Source organism: Zerene cesonia, chromosome 13, assembly GCF_012273895.1.
Source record: "Zerene cesonia ecotype Mississippi chromosome 13, Zerene_cesonia_1.1, whole genome shotgun sequence".
Classification (NCBI taxonomy): Eukaryota; Metazoa; Arthropoda; class Insecta; order Lepidoptera; family Pieridae; genus Zerene; species Zerene cesonia.
Genome location: NC_052114.1, coordinates 10284544 through 10300790, shown reverse-complemented (window position 1 = coordinate 10300790; position 16247 = coordinate 10284544). Strand labels below are relative to the sequence as shown.

General features: G+C 34.5%; 1 protein-coding gene across 3 annotated transcripts in view; it reads left to right on the top strand.

The window, feature by feature from the left end:
• LOC119831469 (lachesin-like) overlaps positions 1 to 16247 on the top strand; it is a 55809-nt gene that overhangs the window by 28379 nt on the left and 11183 nt on the right. For all 3 annotated transcript variants that reach the window (XM_038354836.1, XM_038354835.1, XM_038354833.1), the window contains exons 4-5: positions 7698 to 7905; positions 11137 to 11298. In XM_038354836.1, the coding sequence (XP_038210764.1) occupies positions 7698 to 7905; positions 11137 to 11298 (370 nt within the window). The remainder of the gene's footprint in view (positions 1 to 7697; positions 7906 to 11136; positions 11299 to 16247) is intronic.

The following is a 16247-nucleotide window of genomic DNA, read 5'->3' as shown; positions in this document are numbered from 1 at the left end:
AGCATTTATCAAATAGAGGTTGTAGTAAAAATATGTGCGTATTTATTATACTTATTTTATATTAAGGTACCGCTTGCCACATCAATTTCTTTAGAAACTACCTTTATAAATGAAAGGATCAAAGTATTTTGCTCATCTATGTTTGTTAGGCGACCTGTAGTTATTTCTATGTAGCCTTTTACCTGATCCCATACAAATTTAAATATAAAAAACATGTGTATTCAATTCGAAAAGCATTAGGCTAAACGGAAAACGGTATACATTCACTGGAATCGATTCAGTTGAAGTTGTATTTGATTAGGGTATGCGTTGGCCCGCACCCGAAATTATGATATCGCATTTTATATCCCCTTTTATTAAATTGCTTTTGGATGGTACGAACATTTTAGTGAATGAAATAGTAGCAAGTCAGGGCTACAGGGTTCATGGGGGCACCGGAGCTATCATTCTTGAAAGTCTTAATAAGACTGGTTTAGTTAAAACCAGGATGGCTTGGTGAGTGTACTCACACACTAACTGCCCATATATGCTCCCTTTGCTGGGACACAGGCCTCCTATGAGGTTCAAGCAATAATCCACCACGCTAAGTGTTTCCTCTTAACCGATTGCTCTAATGAATTTTTATGCACACCTGTCTGTCTAGCCTTCATTTTTTATCGACGCCTAATGTATGTCCCCATTTCTCCCGGATTCACATATGATAAAAAAACCTTTTATTACTACAGAATAATTTGACCTTTCACAGAATAGATGAATTTGATAAAATTGGTTGAAATAGTTTTTAAGTTAATCCACAAACAATAAAATCTTATCTCTTGATAGTAGCACAGCAATACAACGTATATATAGCCAAATTAATCCAGTATTTGTGAGTATTCTGAGCGTTCGCTATACATTACGGTTTCAGGCATCACACGTCCGTTTGCATGAGATCGTATTTCCAATCAACTCGGTAATGTATCGCTGAACTATCGGACCGTCAATTAGCCGTGCTCGGATCTAATAATGGATAGTTGAAACTGATTTTTCCTTCAGTTTGGACTTAAAATAATATAGGTTATGAATAGTATAGTATTGATTATGGTTTTTAGACCATAGTAAGATTATTTTTTCAGACCTTCTTTACGTCACTTGTATGAATAACTCTATATTCTATAGGATATACCTAGAGGATGAAATAAAAACAATATCTATCTCTTATATATCTATATATCTATTCTTATAATTTATAAAGCATTTCAATGCTATAAAACTAAAAATTAAATTTAACAAAGGCCGCGTTCCATCGATACAATATTGTAATCATTGAAATAATGTTTCGTATTGGTTGTGATGGTTCTTAATCATCTCAATAGATGGCGTGGGGTGCCCCTTAGGCACATGAAACCGAAAGAATAGAAGAAATTCGATTACTGTGGCAGGATCACGGGTGGCCGAGAGGCTAGGCGTTGCTACAGTTAGGCAAGATACGCAGGTTCGAATCCTGCCTCGTGATCAAATTTTTTCTATTCTTTCAAAATTTATAATATCTATCTCGTTAAGGGTGACATTATGAAGTCGATCAATGTGCTTTAGGGTGTAATTTATTGAAACTTACTAATACTAAGAGAACCTGCTCCTTACTTTGAAATGGGTTAAAAATTAATCCCTCCTTTACTTGATCAGAGCATCATACGCGAAATAGTGAACCAATTTCGTTGTGTTTGAATTGTCTTGTGAGTCAATTCATGTCAATTTTCGGAAATAATTAAAACTAGAAAACTTAAAGACCTATCTTTAAACGTTTCCTGTCTTTTCTCATCTGTCAGTTCAATTACTTTTTAAAATGTTATTAAAATAATAACTTTTGTATACCGCCCTCAACCGCCCTCGTCTAAAATCTATAACGATATCATATGAAATGTGTACATATATATCTAAAACACAAATAGGTCACAAGATGCAAGCATAAAAGCTACGTAGGCAAAACAACTAAATTATTATACAAATTTGATCGGAGAGTAAAACATGTCACAATTTATTCAAAAACAGGGCGTCACTTGTGAAGCGCTAAGTCGCTAAGTCCCACATACTTAACAACAAATTCACGTTATCTTGCGAATTACCTCAAGTTCGCGAACTTTGTTAATGTTTTCCACTGTTACCAAATCTTATGTTATACTCCGAGATGGGATTGCGGTGTTATGTACTGCTGTTTACAAGTTTCAACTATGTGGAAGAAATTCATTTAGGTACGACTTGGGACGCATGAAATTTGCGGTTTGACAACGGGGAGTTATGTTACGTACTTTTTTATTCCAAGGATCCGATCAGGTACAACAAACTGAATTAAAGAAAAATAAATTAAAACTTCGCTGTTGGTAATAAAATTTTGTCACAGTCCGACCAAAAAGATTCGTCGATATCTATTCATAACTATTTCTATATATGTTATATTATATGCAATAAATTAGATGGACTGATGGACTGACCGATGGATTATCTCTCTCTTTCTTTTCATATTGATGTGAAGCTGTTGCATGTTCAAGCGTGTTGCAGTGTCGTGATGTGCCACTGCTTCATGTAGCATAAACTTTGTTATGTGAATTTTGCAGTAAATTGCCCCTTTAAGGCATTAAATACGATTATGAAAACATTTAAAATACTAACATTTTGCTATGTGACTACAGAGGGAACAAAAATATGACGATAATGGTGACGGTATTAAGCCGCAATGTGATATATCCATCGCTACAATTAACCCGGTTATTTAGTAAGATAATTCATAAAAACATTCTCTCGCGTCCTACAAAATACGTTAGCACAAAATACGCGAAAATAGTGTTTTAAAATAAATTTAGCAGCATTTTGCATATATTCGGAGCATAAACTAATTATAGGCGAGCGCCGTATTTTCGCTATCGGTCCACTTTGAATACTTTTACATTTTTTTATGAAAACCGATGTAAATGAAAACATTGCTTTCGTTCTGCTTAAAATTACACAAAAACTACGTTTCTTAGTATGGAATGGTTGATCTTTTTTAATAATATTACATTTATATATAATATTATTATTAGGTGACCCGTGTGATAGAGGACTACAGGAGGATCACAGATTACTTTGTATGTGGTAGACGAGCACGCTTCGGCACGAGTTGGGTCAGCTCGCACCGGGGAAGTACCACACACCCAAGTTAATGGAATAAATAAATTACTTCGGATTTTAATGATGATATATATAATGTATAGACCACCAAAGACTCAGTTATTTCAAATATCGGATTAGCTAAAATAACACGTACACAGTAAATTACAAAATTAAACCGACTTCAACGATTCTGCCGTTAAAAAGCGAATGAAGAAGACAATTCAAGTGTGAATACAAAGTGGAAGCCATAGCGACACTATTTTCTTAGTAAATACCATCTATCTCAAAAACTACTGAATCGATTTCGATGAAACTTGCATTGGTCCCTAAATTAAAGCATGCTTAACGCAACTAAACAGAAAGAGTTGGTTGTGGCCAAACACACATACGAACAAACATACACACACTTGGCACACGTATTAAAAGCTATACACTAACACATCCAAAAGCTAGGTTATTTTACAAGTACTATATACAGGCATATCATATTGATAACCTCCAATGTTTGAAGTAGGTTAAAAATAAAAATTTAAAAAAATTTTAATGTGTTTAGTTGTAAACTGGCAATTCATTATGTTAGGCAACATGCTGCATAATCCATTAAAATAATATAGGATTTTCTGTTATTTAACTAGAAAACGTGAAAGCGAGGTATGAAATACATTTTATAGTGCTTTTTTATATATTACCTATATTTCGGTCACACCACTGCGATAACACCTGTTGCGAATTTCAGCTCTAAATTTCTTTTGCGTATTTTTACGTGTGTTTCGACGAAATTGTGTTTGTAATGGATTTAGCTTTACCTGATGGTAGGTAATTTTGCAGATATATTTTATGGAATAGTATTTTGACATAGGGCAATGCAGAAATATCTCTTTATATAAATACTAGCTGACCCGCCATATGCTGTTCTGCCTCACTTTTATCATTTAGGGGTATGAAAAATAGATGTTGGCCTACTCTCAGACCTACCCAATATGCACATACAATTTCATGAGAATCGGTCTAACCATTTCGGAGGAGTATGGTAAGTAACATAGGTACACAAGAATTTTATATATTTTTTTAAGATTTTGCATAGATTTCTGCATTTTTAATATTCTCAGAAATACAGGCCTGTTAGCACAATAGTATATAGTATATATACTGCTTCTCGGCAATGTCTTATATAACTCAGTCCTTTCTCCAAGCACTTTGGAGCGCGTAAGCATTCTCTACCTTTTACCATAACTCACTCACTCTACAGCAAAGCGGTTTAGCTGGTACCTTCTAGAGAAGCGCGCCCCAGCTTAGGCCACATCTCAGCATACCATCAGGCGAGACCGTGGTCAAGCGTTGCCCTATCAATAAATAAATAAAAGTGTTTATTTTAATAGTTTGGTTTTAGGTTTCACAAAAGCAAAACTTTTATTTGAAATACGAAAATCATCACAATATTTTAAACGTATATATTTTAATTAATCCTCAAATTTTTCGACACTAGAGCCATATTTCAATATACATACATTCAAACTTTTCAATTATGTCTACCATAAAACTTATAAAGTGGAAAATTCCTGATTCCTTATAGTTTTATAGCCATAACTGGAAAGTATTACTTCATATTCGTAGTAATAAAGTATAATCCTTCACTCCATGTGTAAGGAACATTTGGAATTTTATATAACAGTATGCGACTTAGCTATTTTAATAAAGACTATAATAAAGTTTATGTAATAACGCGTCCAGGGGTTTTTAAACCTATATATTATGTAAGTAAGCAGTTCTTTTGTTTTCAGTTTAAAACAAAACATAATTTATTTAATATTATTAGAAAAGCATAACATGCCATCAATGAAAATAAGTTCCAGTGTAAAATAATAAAATTCATTAAAGATATAACTGAAATTAACAGTAAAAATTATACAGAACATTAAAAAGACATCGCAAATAGCACTCAGTTAATATCACGAATGACCTGGATTAAGAAGGAGACAATGATTAACACGAAAACGACACGAAAGAAGCCTAATTACCGCAGCCATATGAAATGTTACGGCATCAATTAAATAGAAGAGCTTAGCGCGACGGCCAAGATATAAATGACGGCGCTTAGTGACTCAATATTCGAGGTCCAGGTGATGTTAATAGCTGTATAATGGACGATCAAGCCATTAATACTGCGAACTCTGATGCCATAACTCATCTACTTCCGTAATAATTCTCGCCTTTGAACTGCTAAGCTTTCGCTTAACCCGACTAGTTTGGTAAATCGGTAAAAATTTAACAATTCGCGTAAGGTTAAAACTGTAATACAAAAATGATGACAGGTGATACATATCAATAGAAAGTACAATTAACCGTATCCAACTCTGCATGTACAACATAACTTTAAGGCTTGTTTTAAAGTCACGCTGTCAGCACGCGGATAGTCAGCACTGACAGTCAGTGCTGACTGACAGCCAAAAGCGTTTTAGAAAGACCTAAGTATCAGCGCATGCGGTGCAAAGAGGTTCATACGTTTTGTGCGTCAGCACTAACAGACAGCGTGATACTGCAACGAGAGTTAGCTACAGCCAGGAGCCTGCCACCAGGTATATATTAAACAAAAACAAGTGAAGCTAGAAGCCTTGTTTACGAAGCTCCGACTCGCCGCAGACGTGCCGCAGTGCGCACTATCAATACGCTGCATATTTGATGAGAGTTCTCAACTCTATCAACTTTGGATGCTGGAGATAGCTCGATATTTAAAGCTGTGTGTTGTTTGCCAATTCTTTCTTTGTTTCTATAAAGTACAACTCGCTTAGTCAATGCTAGTGTGACAGAACTGACATTACCTGTTGTCTTCGGTTATAACAATAAATAATATGTTGTTATATGCGGCCACAGTAATACGTCATATCTGAAATTTTAAATGTCTAACAATCATAGTTAATGAGATACAGCCAAATGACAGAAGGACAGACATACAGGTGGACGGTGAAGCCTTAGTACGCAACCCTAATAAATAAATAATAAATGTAACTTATTTAAATCACCTTGATCATACACAACATTCTTTTAAAAGAAACGCACTTTAAAAACAATTTATTTTTATACAGCATTTTTACAGCGTCTACTACTCAAAACTAAACATTGTTATCAAGGTTTTGTACAAAGAGTTTAATACGTTAATAATTTCCCGAACAGACATTTCATCAAATGACTCTCTTTCTAGAAGCGTCTGCAACTTAACTCAAATACTTACTCCTTCAAGTAGTATTCTTTTGAAAACGCTTTTAAATCGCCATTTTAATATAATAGCAGTATCTTGGAAATTTTTCATTTGTTTAAAGGTTAGATATATTACATTTTTGTTAGATTTTTGATAAATATTACATATTTATTATCATGTTGTGATAAATTACAAAATAATTGGATGAATATGGTAATGGATATTTATCATATATATTCATCATGTCAACTGCGCTTTATTTTTAGATATAGTGTATATGTGTTTTATATATAGTGTATAATAAGATGTACATGTACATATTTTAATTACGATATAAAATATTACGAAAGTATTTATTGCATATTTTGTTTTTATTGAAGAAGCTTCATGCTGAGTCAGTGTTGGTGTTATTTATCAACAGTAAAATTTCTAAGTACGTAATAACAAAAGAATATATTCGTCACATATTTTTTAGTATTTACCAGGCTCTTTTTATTATGAGTCGAAGCGAGCGCCATTAATATTTTAATAAACACAAAATCGCCTTCAAAATATAAAAACTAACAAATTTAAAAATACCACATGGCCGACACCACATTTCAAACAAAAACAGAAGCATAAAAATCGGTTGATCCAGTACAAAGTTATAAGGTAACAAACAAAAAAATGCAGTCGAATTGACAACCTCCTTCTTTTTTTAAGACGGTGGATATGGAAAATTCGAATACACAACGCTACATACAAATCAACAAATATCAACACATAATAAAAATAGTTGAATCAATAGATGTAACAACATAACAGACACGTAACCGTGTGGGTTTAAATCGATTTCCCATCCAGGTAGAAGCAAATTTACTAACGGCTGACTAGATTTCCAAGAAGGTAGAGCTAGTGCCGCGGTACGGAATTTAGAGTTCAATATATCACTATTCAGTTTGCTGCGTGATGTATAACATAACGCTGGTTAGTCTTCATCCACTGATATAATAGCTGAAAATATACCTCTGTTTGGTTGGCAAGAATAAATTCTTATTTTACTTTAACAGGGACAATATTAATGTACATGTTTCAAAATATAAGAATATAATACTTTAATCGCTTCATGTGTCTCGGAGCATATCAATGTCCGCTAAACAAAATACAAAACAATAACTTGAATGAATAGACTAAATTGCTACAGAAAAAGCTACTCATAATTAGTAGATTTACGGTGGTAAAAAAAATTGGAAATTAACCAAATAAATCTCTAAATAAACCACAACATAATACCAAAACATGATATTTATAGCTTCTTGTTACTATAACCGAGGTCTATTACAAAGTATCTATTTAAAAAAAATGGAGTCCAATATAGTATATTTCTTTCCAGGTAGCATGGATCCACATAGACCGTCAGATGATTCTCACGATCCACCGCCACGTGATAACGCGTCTGGCTCGCTTCAGCGTGTCCCATGACAACGCAATGACCTGGCTCCTGCACGTCAGCCAGGTGCAGCAGGAGGACCGAGGGTATTACATGTGCCAGGTCAACACCAACCCGATGATTAGCCAAGTGGGATACCTGCAAGTTGTTGGTGAGTTATAACAAGAAATCAGAAGGCGAATTCGTTGTTTTGTTCGTTTGTTGTGAGACATTATTTATTTGCATATTTACGTCTTCTGTTTCTTCATTATTTTTTAAAATTGCTCATTTAATAAATAACAATAACATATATGTTCTGTAAATAGAAGAAACGTGAATAAAACCAAATGTTACTTGTTTTTCCGCTAAAATCGGACAAAGGCGGCTACCGCAGTACGCAATAACTTAAATATTTCAACCGCCGAGTATTTTAAGTCACGTACCAATGTTACTTTTACGGCAAAAATCGTAGGCGTAAACCACAATTCCGGATCCCACTCAGTGTGAGGTCGGTTTAGTAAGTTTAGTTGAAGTTAAAGTGGAAATAACCAGCGTTTTTTGTGGAACCACCGCGCATTGCAGCTTTATGCCCTTTTCATTGCTCACAGTTGAACTGAAGATGGAGGTGTTTTTAACTTCACCAGTTGAATTTTATTGCTCTGATAAATTCCGTTGTAAACTTTGATGTCGGTTCTTTTTTGGGGGAAAGAAATGAATTTTTAACGTTTATCAGGCTTACGTTTGGTTATATGTGTATGTGCTAACATAGAACCATTACAAAATTTCTCAAAATCCTTGAAGAAATTTGCAGCTCTTGCTAATTTCCTTTCCTATTCTTTTGTTAGTTTGTTCTTTTTCTCTAGTTAAATAATATAATGAGTTTATCGCGTTTAAAATGTGAACGTAGCAATATGTCTTAAATACCCATTTTATTTCTATTGATTTTATAATAAACTAGCTGCGCCCCGCGGTTTCACCCGCGTAAGTTCGCATCCCGTAGGAATATCGGGATAAAAAGTTGCCTATATGTCATTCCAGTTGTCCAGCTGTCTACGTAGCAAATTTCATTACAATCGGTTGAGTAGTTTTTGCGTGAAAGAGCAACAAACACACACACACACACATCCTTACAAACTTTCGCATTTATAATATTAGTAGGATTATATTAAGTAGTAAAACACCAGGTTTTCCGTGAGGGTGAATTACTTCCGGTGCGATCTGGAATAATTCGTGCCGAAGCGTGCTCGTCCCACATGAAATTGTTTATGCGTATTTTATGTGGAATAAGCTTTTCTTACTTTCTTTTCTTCCAATTTTATAATTCTCTCTAATATATTATGTGAAACTAACTCTGTCTGTGTGTGAAAATAAGATATATTTTCACGCCTAATCCGCTGAACTAATTTCTATGAAATTTGGTAAAAAGATGTTTTGATACCCGAGGTACCATATAGATTATTCTTAAATCCTGAAAACCTATGAGAACAGGAAATAATCGGACTATAACCCTTGTATATTTTTTCCATGGCCTACGCGGGAGAAGTCACGGCTATAAACTAGCATACAAATAATTGTAGACTGTAATATATTTAATAGTTTCTCGACCTCATCATCTCGATAGAACTTCACAATAAATCAATAGCGACACATCACACCGTCTCGCTGAAAAATCGCATTACCTCATGCATTTATGAATTTAAGAGTTAACACGTTAGAAAATTCACGATTCACAAATTCATGCATAATTTTGTTAGCAGCAACTAGCTCGTGCTCTCCGTAACAGCGAACTTGCACAATTGCTCCACCTTTGAGCCCGTCCCGGTGGAGTTGACTCCAAGAGTTAAAGAGACGAAAAACTCACCTCAAGGGAAATGTAGGAACTTTGAAATTTTAAATGCACATTTTCGTATCCAGCGTTTTGTTTTTGTTACACGTTAGGAAATGTTACTGTTTATTTGAAACGGTAAAGCTGGTTTCAATACGGTTGCCGACTTTGTAAGCTTTACGTTCGTTTTGGTTGAGGTTTTAGGGTTGCGTTAGTGATCATTAATAGTCATTAGGGAAATATATTAGAAATACTTGGAAAGAATAGAAAATTTGATCACGAGGCTGGATTTGAATCCGAGTCTTTTTGCCAAACCGTAGCAACGTCGGCCACTCGTGATCCTGCCACAGTAATCTATTTATAAAACATTTCAATGCTATAAAACTAAAAATAAAACTGTATATTTTGTAATAACACAATAACATATAAATAGCGCTACACACTGCATCCTACTAATCCTACTAATATTATTGCGAAAGTTTGTAAGGATATGTGTGTGTGTGTTTGTTGCTCTTTTTCGCAAAAAATACTAAACCGATTTCAATGAAATTTGGTACGTAGACAGCTGGATAACTGGAATAGCATAGAGGCAACTTTTTATTCCGATATTCCTACGGGATACAGACTTACACGGGTAAAACCGCAGCTATTATTACATATATTTAAAACATTTTTAATTTATTAGCTTCACCCTTATGTTTGTATGTCTGTATGTTAACGACTCTATTTTCACGTTTGAATTAAATGAACAGATTTCATTGAAATCTTGGAAGTTAGCTTGCACACTTATCAAGGATCGGTAACAATACAATAATTGAGTTTATGTATAAACTTCTCTCACCATAGAAAAATAACTGCAATAGTCTGAAGTGACTTCTATACATATACGAATAAAATAGAAAATCGTAAAACAAACTTGCACGTGAAAATCGTCACACGTGTCAGCTCGTTCAAAATTTGAAGACAAATACAAACGATCAATTATTGTTCAAGCGTCGAGCCTCAATTTCAACTTGAAAGAGTTAAAAAGACCAAAAACTATACGCAGGGGAAAAGCTGGAAGTTTAAAATTTTAAATTTATGTTCGCGGAGCAAATATTTTGCACACGTTGCTTTTTCCAAATTATAACTTCGTACGTTGCTTGTTTAGGAACGAAACGTATCATTTACTATTACTTGTTTAAATTGCTGTGTTATTTTGTGATTGAGCTTTATAGCAAAAGTGTAAAGTTTTGAGTTTTACTACCGTGATATTGAATGAACAAGAATGTCATCATTTAAAAGCCCTGCTGTGACGTCTACGTCTAACAGTACTAATTCCAAACTGAAAAAAAAGATATATGAGTACTTATTTTATTTCGTATTTTATATAGTAAGATTGGATTTCTTTTGAAACACTCAAGACTTAATAAAAAAACTGACTTGATTTTAATCGAGTAACTACATTTTTCCTTTAGATGTAATGAGACTAGAAGGATGTCTATGTTCTTATTATATAAGAAAGGACTATGAAATTGGCAAATGAATTACGTCACATAATACATTATTACGTTGCTTATACATGGCTTCCTCCCGCAGTGCCACCGAACATACTGGACGAAGAGAGCACGCAATCCGCAGTGGCGGTGCGAGAGAACCAAAACATCAGTTTGGTGTGTAAAGCCGATGGGTTCCCGACTCCGAAGATCATGTGGCGAAGGGAAGACGGCCAGCCGATATCTGTTGATAGGAGAAAGAAAGGTAAGCACGGAAAGAGGAATTAAAACTTGTTGTTTGAGGCAGTTTTAGTTTCCAAACGTGTTTTTCTAGAATTGTAATACACTGGTGAACATACATTTTGATATAAGTATCGAAAAAGTCTTGATCCTTCCCGAAATCAAATATATATTAGCATGCACACACAATGATCATTTCCTAAAATTATACCCGGTGACACTTATATCTGTGTGTGCTCTGTTGGTTCTTCACGTCTAGACCCCTGAAGCATTGGATTAAATTTGGCACAGAGAACCGAGAATGGACAAAGAATAATTTCTGTCTCGAAAATCCCACGAGTACGGGACCTATGCAGAGAAATCCCGGGGGTGTCCATCTTTTTTTGATTTCATGAGCGAGGTCGCTCACGGGAATCTAGTTTTTAAAATGTATATTACGACATCTATTTATTATGTGACACTAGTACTCATTATCACACTATATCTAGATCTACAGCAAAGGCAATGATATTATAAGGATTCTCCATTCATTTATAATATGACTAGCTGCACCCGGCAAACGCTGTTCTGCCTTACTCTTATCTTTTAGGGGTATGAAAAATAGATTTGGCCGATTCTCATAGATTTGTGCGTGCTAATGCGATATCTTCCTCTATTTATTGTAATATCATAAAGCAAAGGCTTACTTATAAACATACATCGTTGAAATACTTATGAAAGGGCTAAAACATTTTTAAATTTTTGACCTGCAAACACATCCATCTGTAGGACACTTCATAGCCCACCTCAACCCTTCAATGAACAATTCCCCTAACAAGGCTAACCATGCAACTGACGTGTAATTAACAAACAAAAAATGGTTTAATTGAAATGATAGAAAGCCCGAATCTGTCCCCTTGGCTGATTACGGACGGCACAATGAGTTGAAAAATTAAGTGATTATGACATTAAGTATAATAGGAATACAGTTTAAAATAACAATTGTGTTTTTGATGTCCTGCTTAAGTGGAAATAAAATGATTCGTATTAATAACTCCTTCCAAGGACAAGATTCAGAAAATTCTATCTACAATGATAACCTTGTAAGATAATTTACACCAGATGTTTTTTATTGTCGGACTGCATTTTGGGTTGCAAAATTAAACCGATTTAAATTGGTATTACTTTGTGCGCTGTTCAAAGTCACTAAACGAAAGTTGTTTAAGTAAAAGGTACTAATTAGAAATATATTTAAAAGGTACCATAAAAGTATATAATAGATTGTCACAAAAAAATCATTGTTACTCTCTTCAGATAGTAGCTTATCACCCTACCAATATTATAAATGCTACGGTAATTAACTCTTTTTGTTTGTCTGTAACTTATTAACCATAAACCACTAACGCGATTTGAATGTAATTCGGTATCATATTTCAGTATATGATAGTTTGAGATCAAAAACAGGACGTAAGCTAGACGTTATCTCGAAAATTCCACGGAAGTGGTAGCTATGTAGTCCCTTTGACTATACGGACGAAGACGCTAACGGAGACTTCTTTGTAACCAAACGAAATATACAATTATTTTGACAAGAGGTGAACCCATGAACAGGCTAACATCACCATAAAGCGCCCAGTGCGCCCCAACCCTAGCACGTCGCCACAAATTGTCCCATCCTCGATGTCACACACAACGGACGCGGGGCCAGAATGTTTTCATTACGCGAATTTTCAATTCCACACGTTCATACTTTGTTCTGTTTAAAAATCTAATAACGGCCGCTTTTAATTAATTTTTTAATGCTTTGTGATATGGATCCCTTGTATAAGCACCTGTGTTTTTTGTTTTATTGTTTATACCGTATGAGGTTAATAATGTGGGTGTTGTTATACTTGACTGTGGATCGAATATTGGTGGTGGTGTTTTTTTATGCGCTATGAGCTGGGTCAAATATTCCAGAGATAAGCGCGTTTAAACAAACAAATTTTTCAGCTAATGGTATAAATCTATACAATTTTAAGGCACGGGTGCGCCCTGTGCGCTAGTCTTTCTCTCTTTCTTTTATGAAAACTCAGCAGACATAACTTAGCACTTCTCAAACATAACTAAGGTATCTTTCTATAAGTGCTATTTGCCATAGTTTTATAACACTTAATATTTATTCGTCTGATTCTATTTCTGTTCGCTGGCAATTATCATAACAAAACCGGACGAAATATGAATAATGTATAACATAAATATTGTCGAAAAATACTTCAGCACGATGTTTTAGCACCGGCTGGAATAATATCAACTAACAATGCTTCTATTCCGAGTCTAACTAACTGTAATGCAGATTTGTATTTTTATTAACATTTTAAGATATATTTTTAATATGGGAGTCGAGTTATCTTCGGCACTAGTTGAGCGAGCTCGCACCGGGGAAGTTCCACACCCCCACGGAACATCGGCGTGAAATAGTGAAATGAAATGAAATATATTAATTTACATATTTGTTAGTGGCATGCCACTGTGTTTCGTATGGCGAGTGGGGGAGCCGGAGAACCTGTTCCTCATTCGACATTCCCTTTTTAGAGTCGTCAATGCTTTAATTTTGCCTTACCCTTAAAAGCGGGCAACACATCCTCAGATGCATTAGCTCTGCGAATGTTCATGGGTGGTGGTGATCCCTTACCATCAAGCGAACCACCGGCTCAGTTGCCCGCTTATGGCATAAAAAAATAACGTCATCAGTCTATACATGTGCCCACTGCAGGACTCAGGCGTCCCATGGGTTCAAGTCATAACTCGCCACGCTGGCGTCGAACTTTTGATCCTTCGACATGCCGTGAAGAATCACGATGGTTTTCTTTGCCGTTTCGAGCAGTGCTGATGTAGATGCTGAGCAGATAAATTGAATTATCAATAACTTTCTAGCAGCCTCCTCTCAAATCCCTGACATTTAACCGATAGATTTCACTTATGAGTAGCAGTCATTCTTTATATTTCAATTCTAAGTCCACCTTATACTTTTACCTCTTCCAGAGATCTTTCAAGGGCATAACTAAAAAATAAATACAACTTCTCTTAATATTGGTCCAATTGTACAAATGAGACATAGACTTAGTATTCAAGGCACGCGGTGGGTCTAAAATAGGAATAATGAAAGTAAAATATTGGTAACATTGATTAATACTGAAGCAATTCCTCCACCCGACTATTTTCATTATTTCGATTTAAAGTATAAGAATTATTCTCGTGACTTAGAATTTAAATAGGTAAAATATAATATTTTTATAATCAATCAAATTAAATAATACACTGTGCAAATAGTACCGTGTAGTACCGTACCGTAAACTAATATACACTATATAAAGAGGAAACTGTATTTTTGTATGCATGTAACGTTCTCATGCAAAAACCACTGAACCAATTTCAAAAAAGCTGCACCTTCACTGTGTGACATAGACCATTTATGTACCACGGGGAAAGCCGGGGCGAACAGCGAGTAATTCTATTTCAGCTTTACACGGACAAGCCACTCATCAAGACATGGCCAAAAACTTTCCTTCCTTCAAAAAAGGAGGCTCTACTTCGACAGTTTTTGAGTTCGTTTCCTCATAATTTGGTAATAATTTTTCTATTTGAAAACCTCTGCTCTCATTGCAATTTGATCTCTTGTTTTGACAAATTGAAGTAAGTTAGCTTTTTGTTAATGATTATTATTGTTTTACATAACAACCATAGCGGCAATGTGAAATGTGACGTGACAGCGTGAAAGCATAATAGACAGATAGACAGATTTACCAATTTTTAATGATATTAGCTTTTGGCCGCGGCTTCGCACGTGTTAAATTCGGAGTAGTTTAATAGAAGTTATTGTACATATAAATCTTCCCCTTGAACCACTCTATCTATTAAAAAAGCCATCAAAATCCTTTGCGTAGCTAAAGATTTAAGCACACATAGGGACATAGGGACATAGGGACAGAGAAAGAGAATTTTAGACTATGTAGTGATTGTTGATACTTTATGTATACACAATACAATACAACCAAAAAATTTAACTCAGTCATTCACAAGCTTTTCTAAGATTGCCTAATTTAATTTTGAATCATGCTATAAATATTTTAAAACCTCGCGAACTAAACACATCATTCCTAAGATTGTTAATTCTATTAAAAAAATAACGGAATCAAGAAAATTTCAACTCCATACACCGGCACGGATTTCATCTGTTTTGTAATTACAAATAAAATAATTTGACACATACACAGGCACCCACACACTCATGTGTCTTATATAAACAGGAATTTAACTGCCAGCAAATAATGAGACCTTTATCCTTAACTCGCTTTGATCCCAATGTCATCTGATGATACATGTACAACTGTACAGTGTAATATTATAAAAATATTATAAATTTTATTGTTAATCTCTTTTTAACGAGTAAACTCAAAAACTTGATGAAATTCTTTTACCGATCAATTTATTTTATTTTATTTAAATTATTTTCTATGCAAAATATATATATGTAGTTATTATTTCTAACGAAAAACTAAACAAACCGTCTTCATATTAACAAAACGAGAAATTTAAACGGACCCACACAGAGGGCATCAGTTTTCAAATAAAAAAGGAGTTATCTAGTACGATTCACCCAGCCGAAAGTTTTGAGATAACAAACCCAAAGATAGTCGAATTGAATAACTCCTCCTTGTTTTAAAAGATAAAATTATAGGTATTATTAAATCCCACAATAACAACATAAACAAAATACTGATATATTTACATTGACCAGTAAGCCTGGCTTCGGGAGGTAATGTAAACATTGGTATATTTCACAGCCGCGAAACGAGTAATTTTCAAACTAAATAAACGGGTGACGCTATAATTAGCGCTAATTACAAACACTATGGTTCCAGAATTATAATGTTTAAAACTTTATTTACAAGCATTGGGAATATGAAAACGGTTTCTCTTTGTTATAATTTCATCGTTTTATTAAAGTGTTAT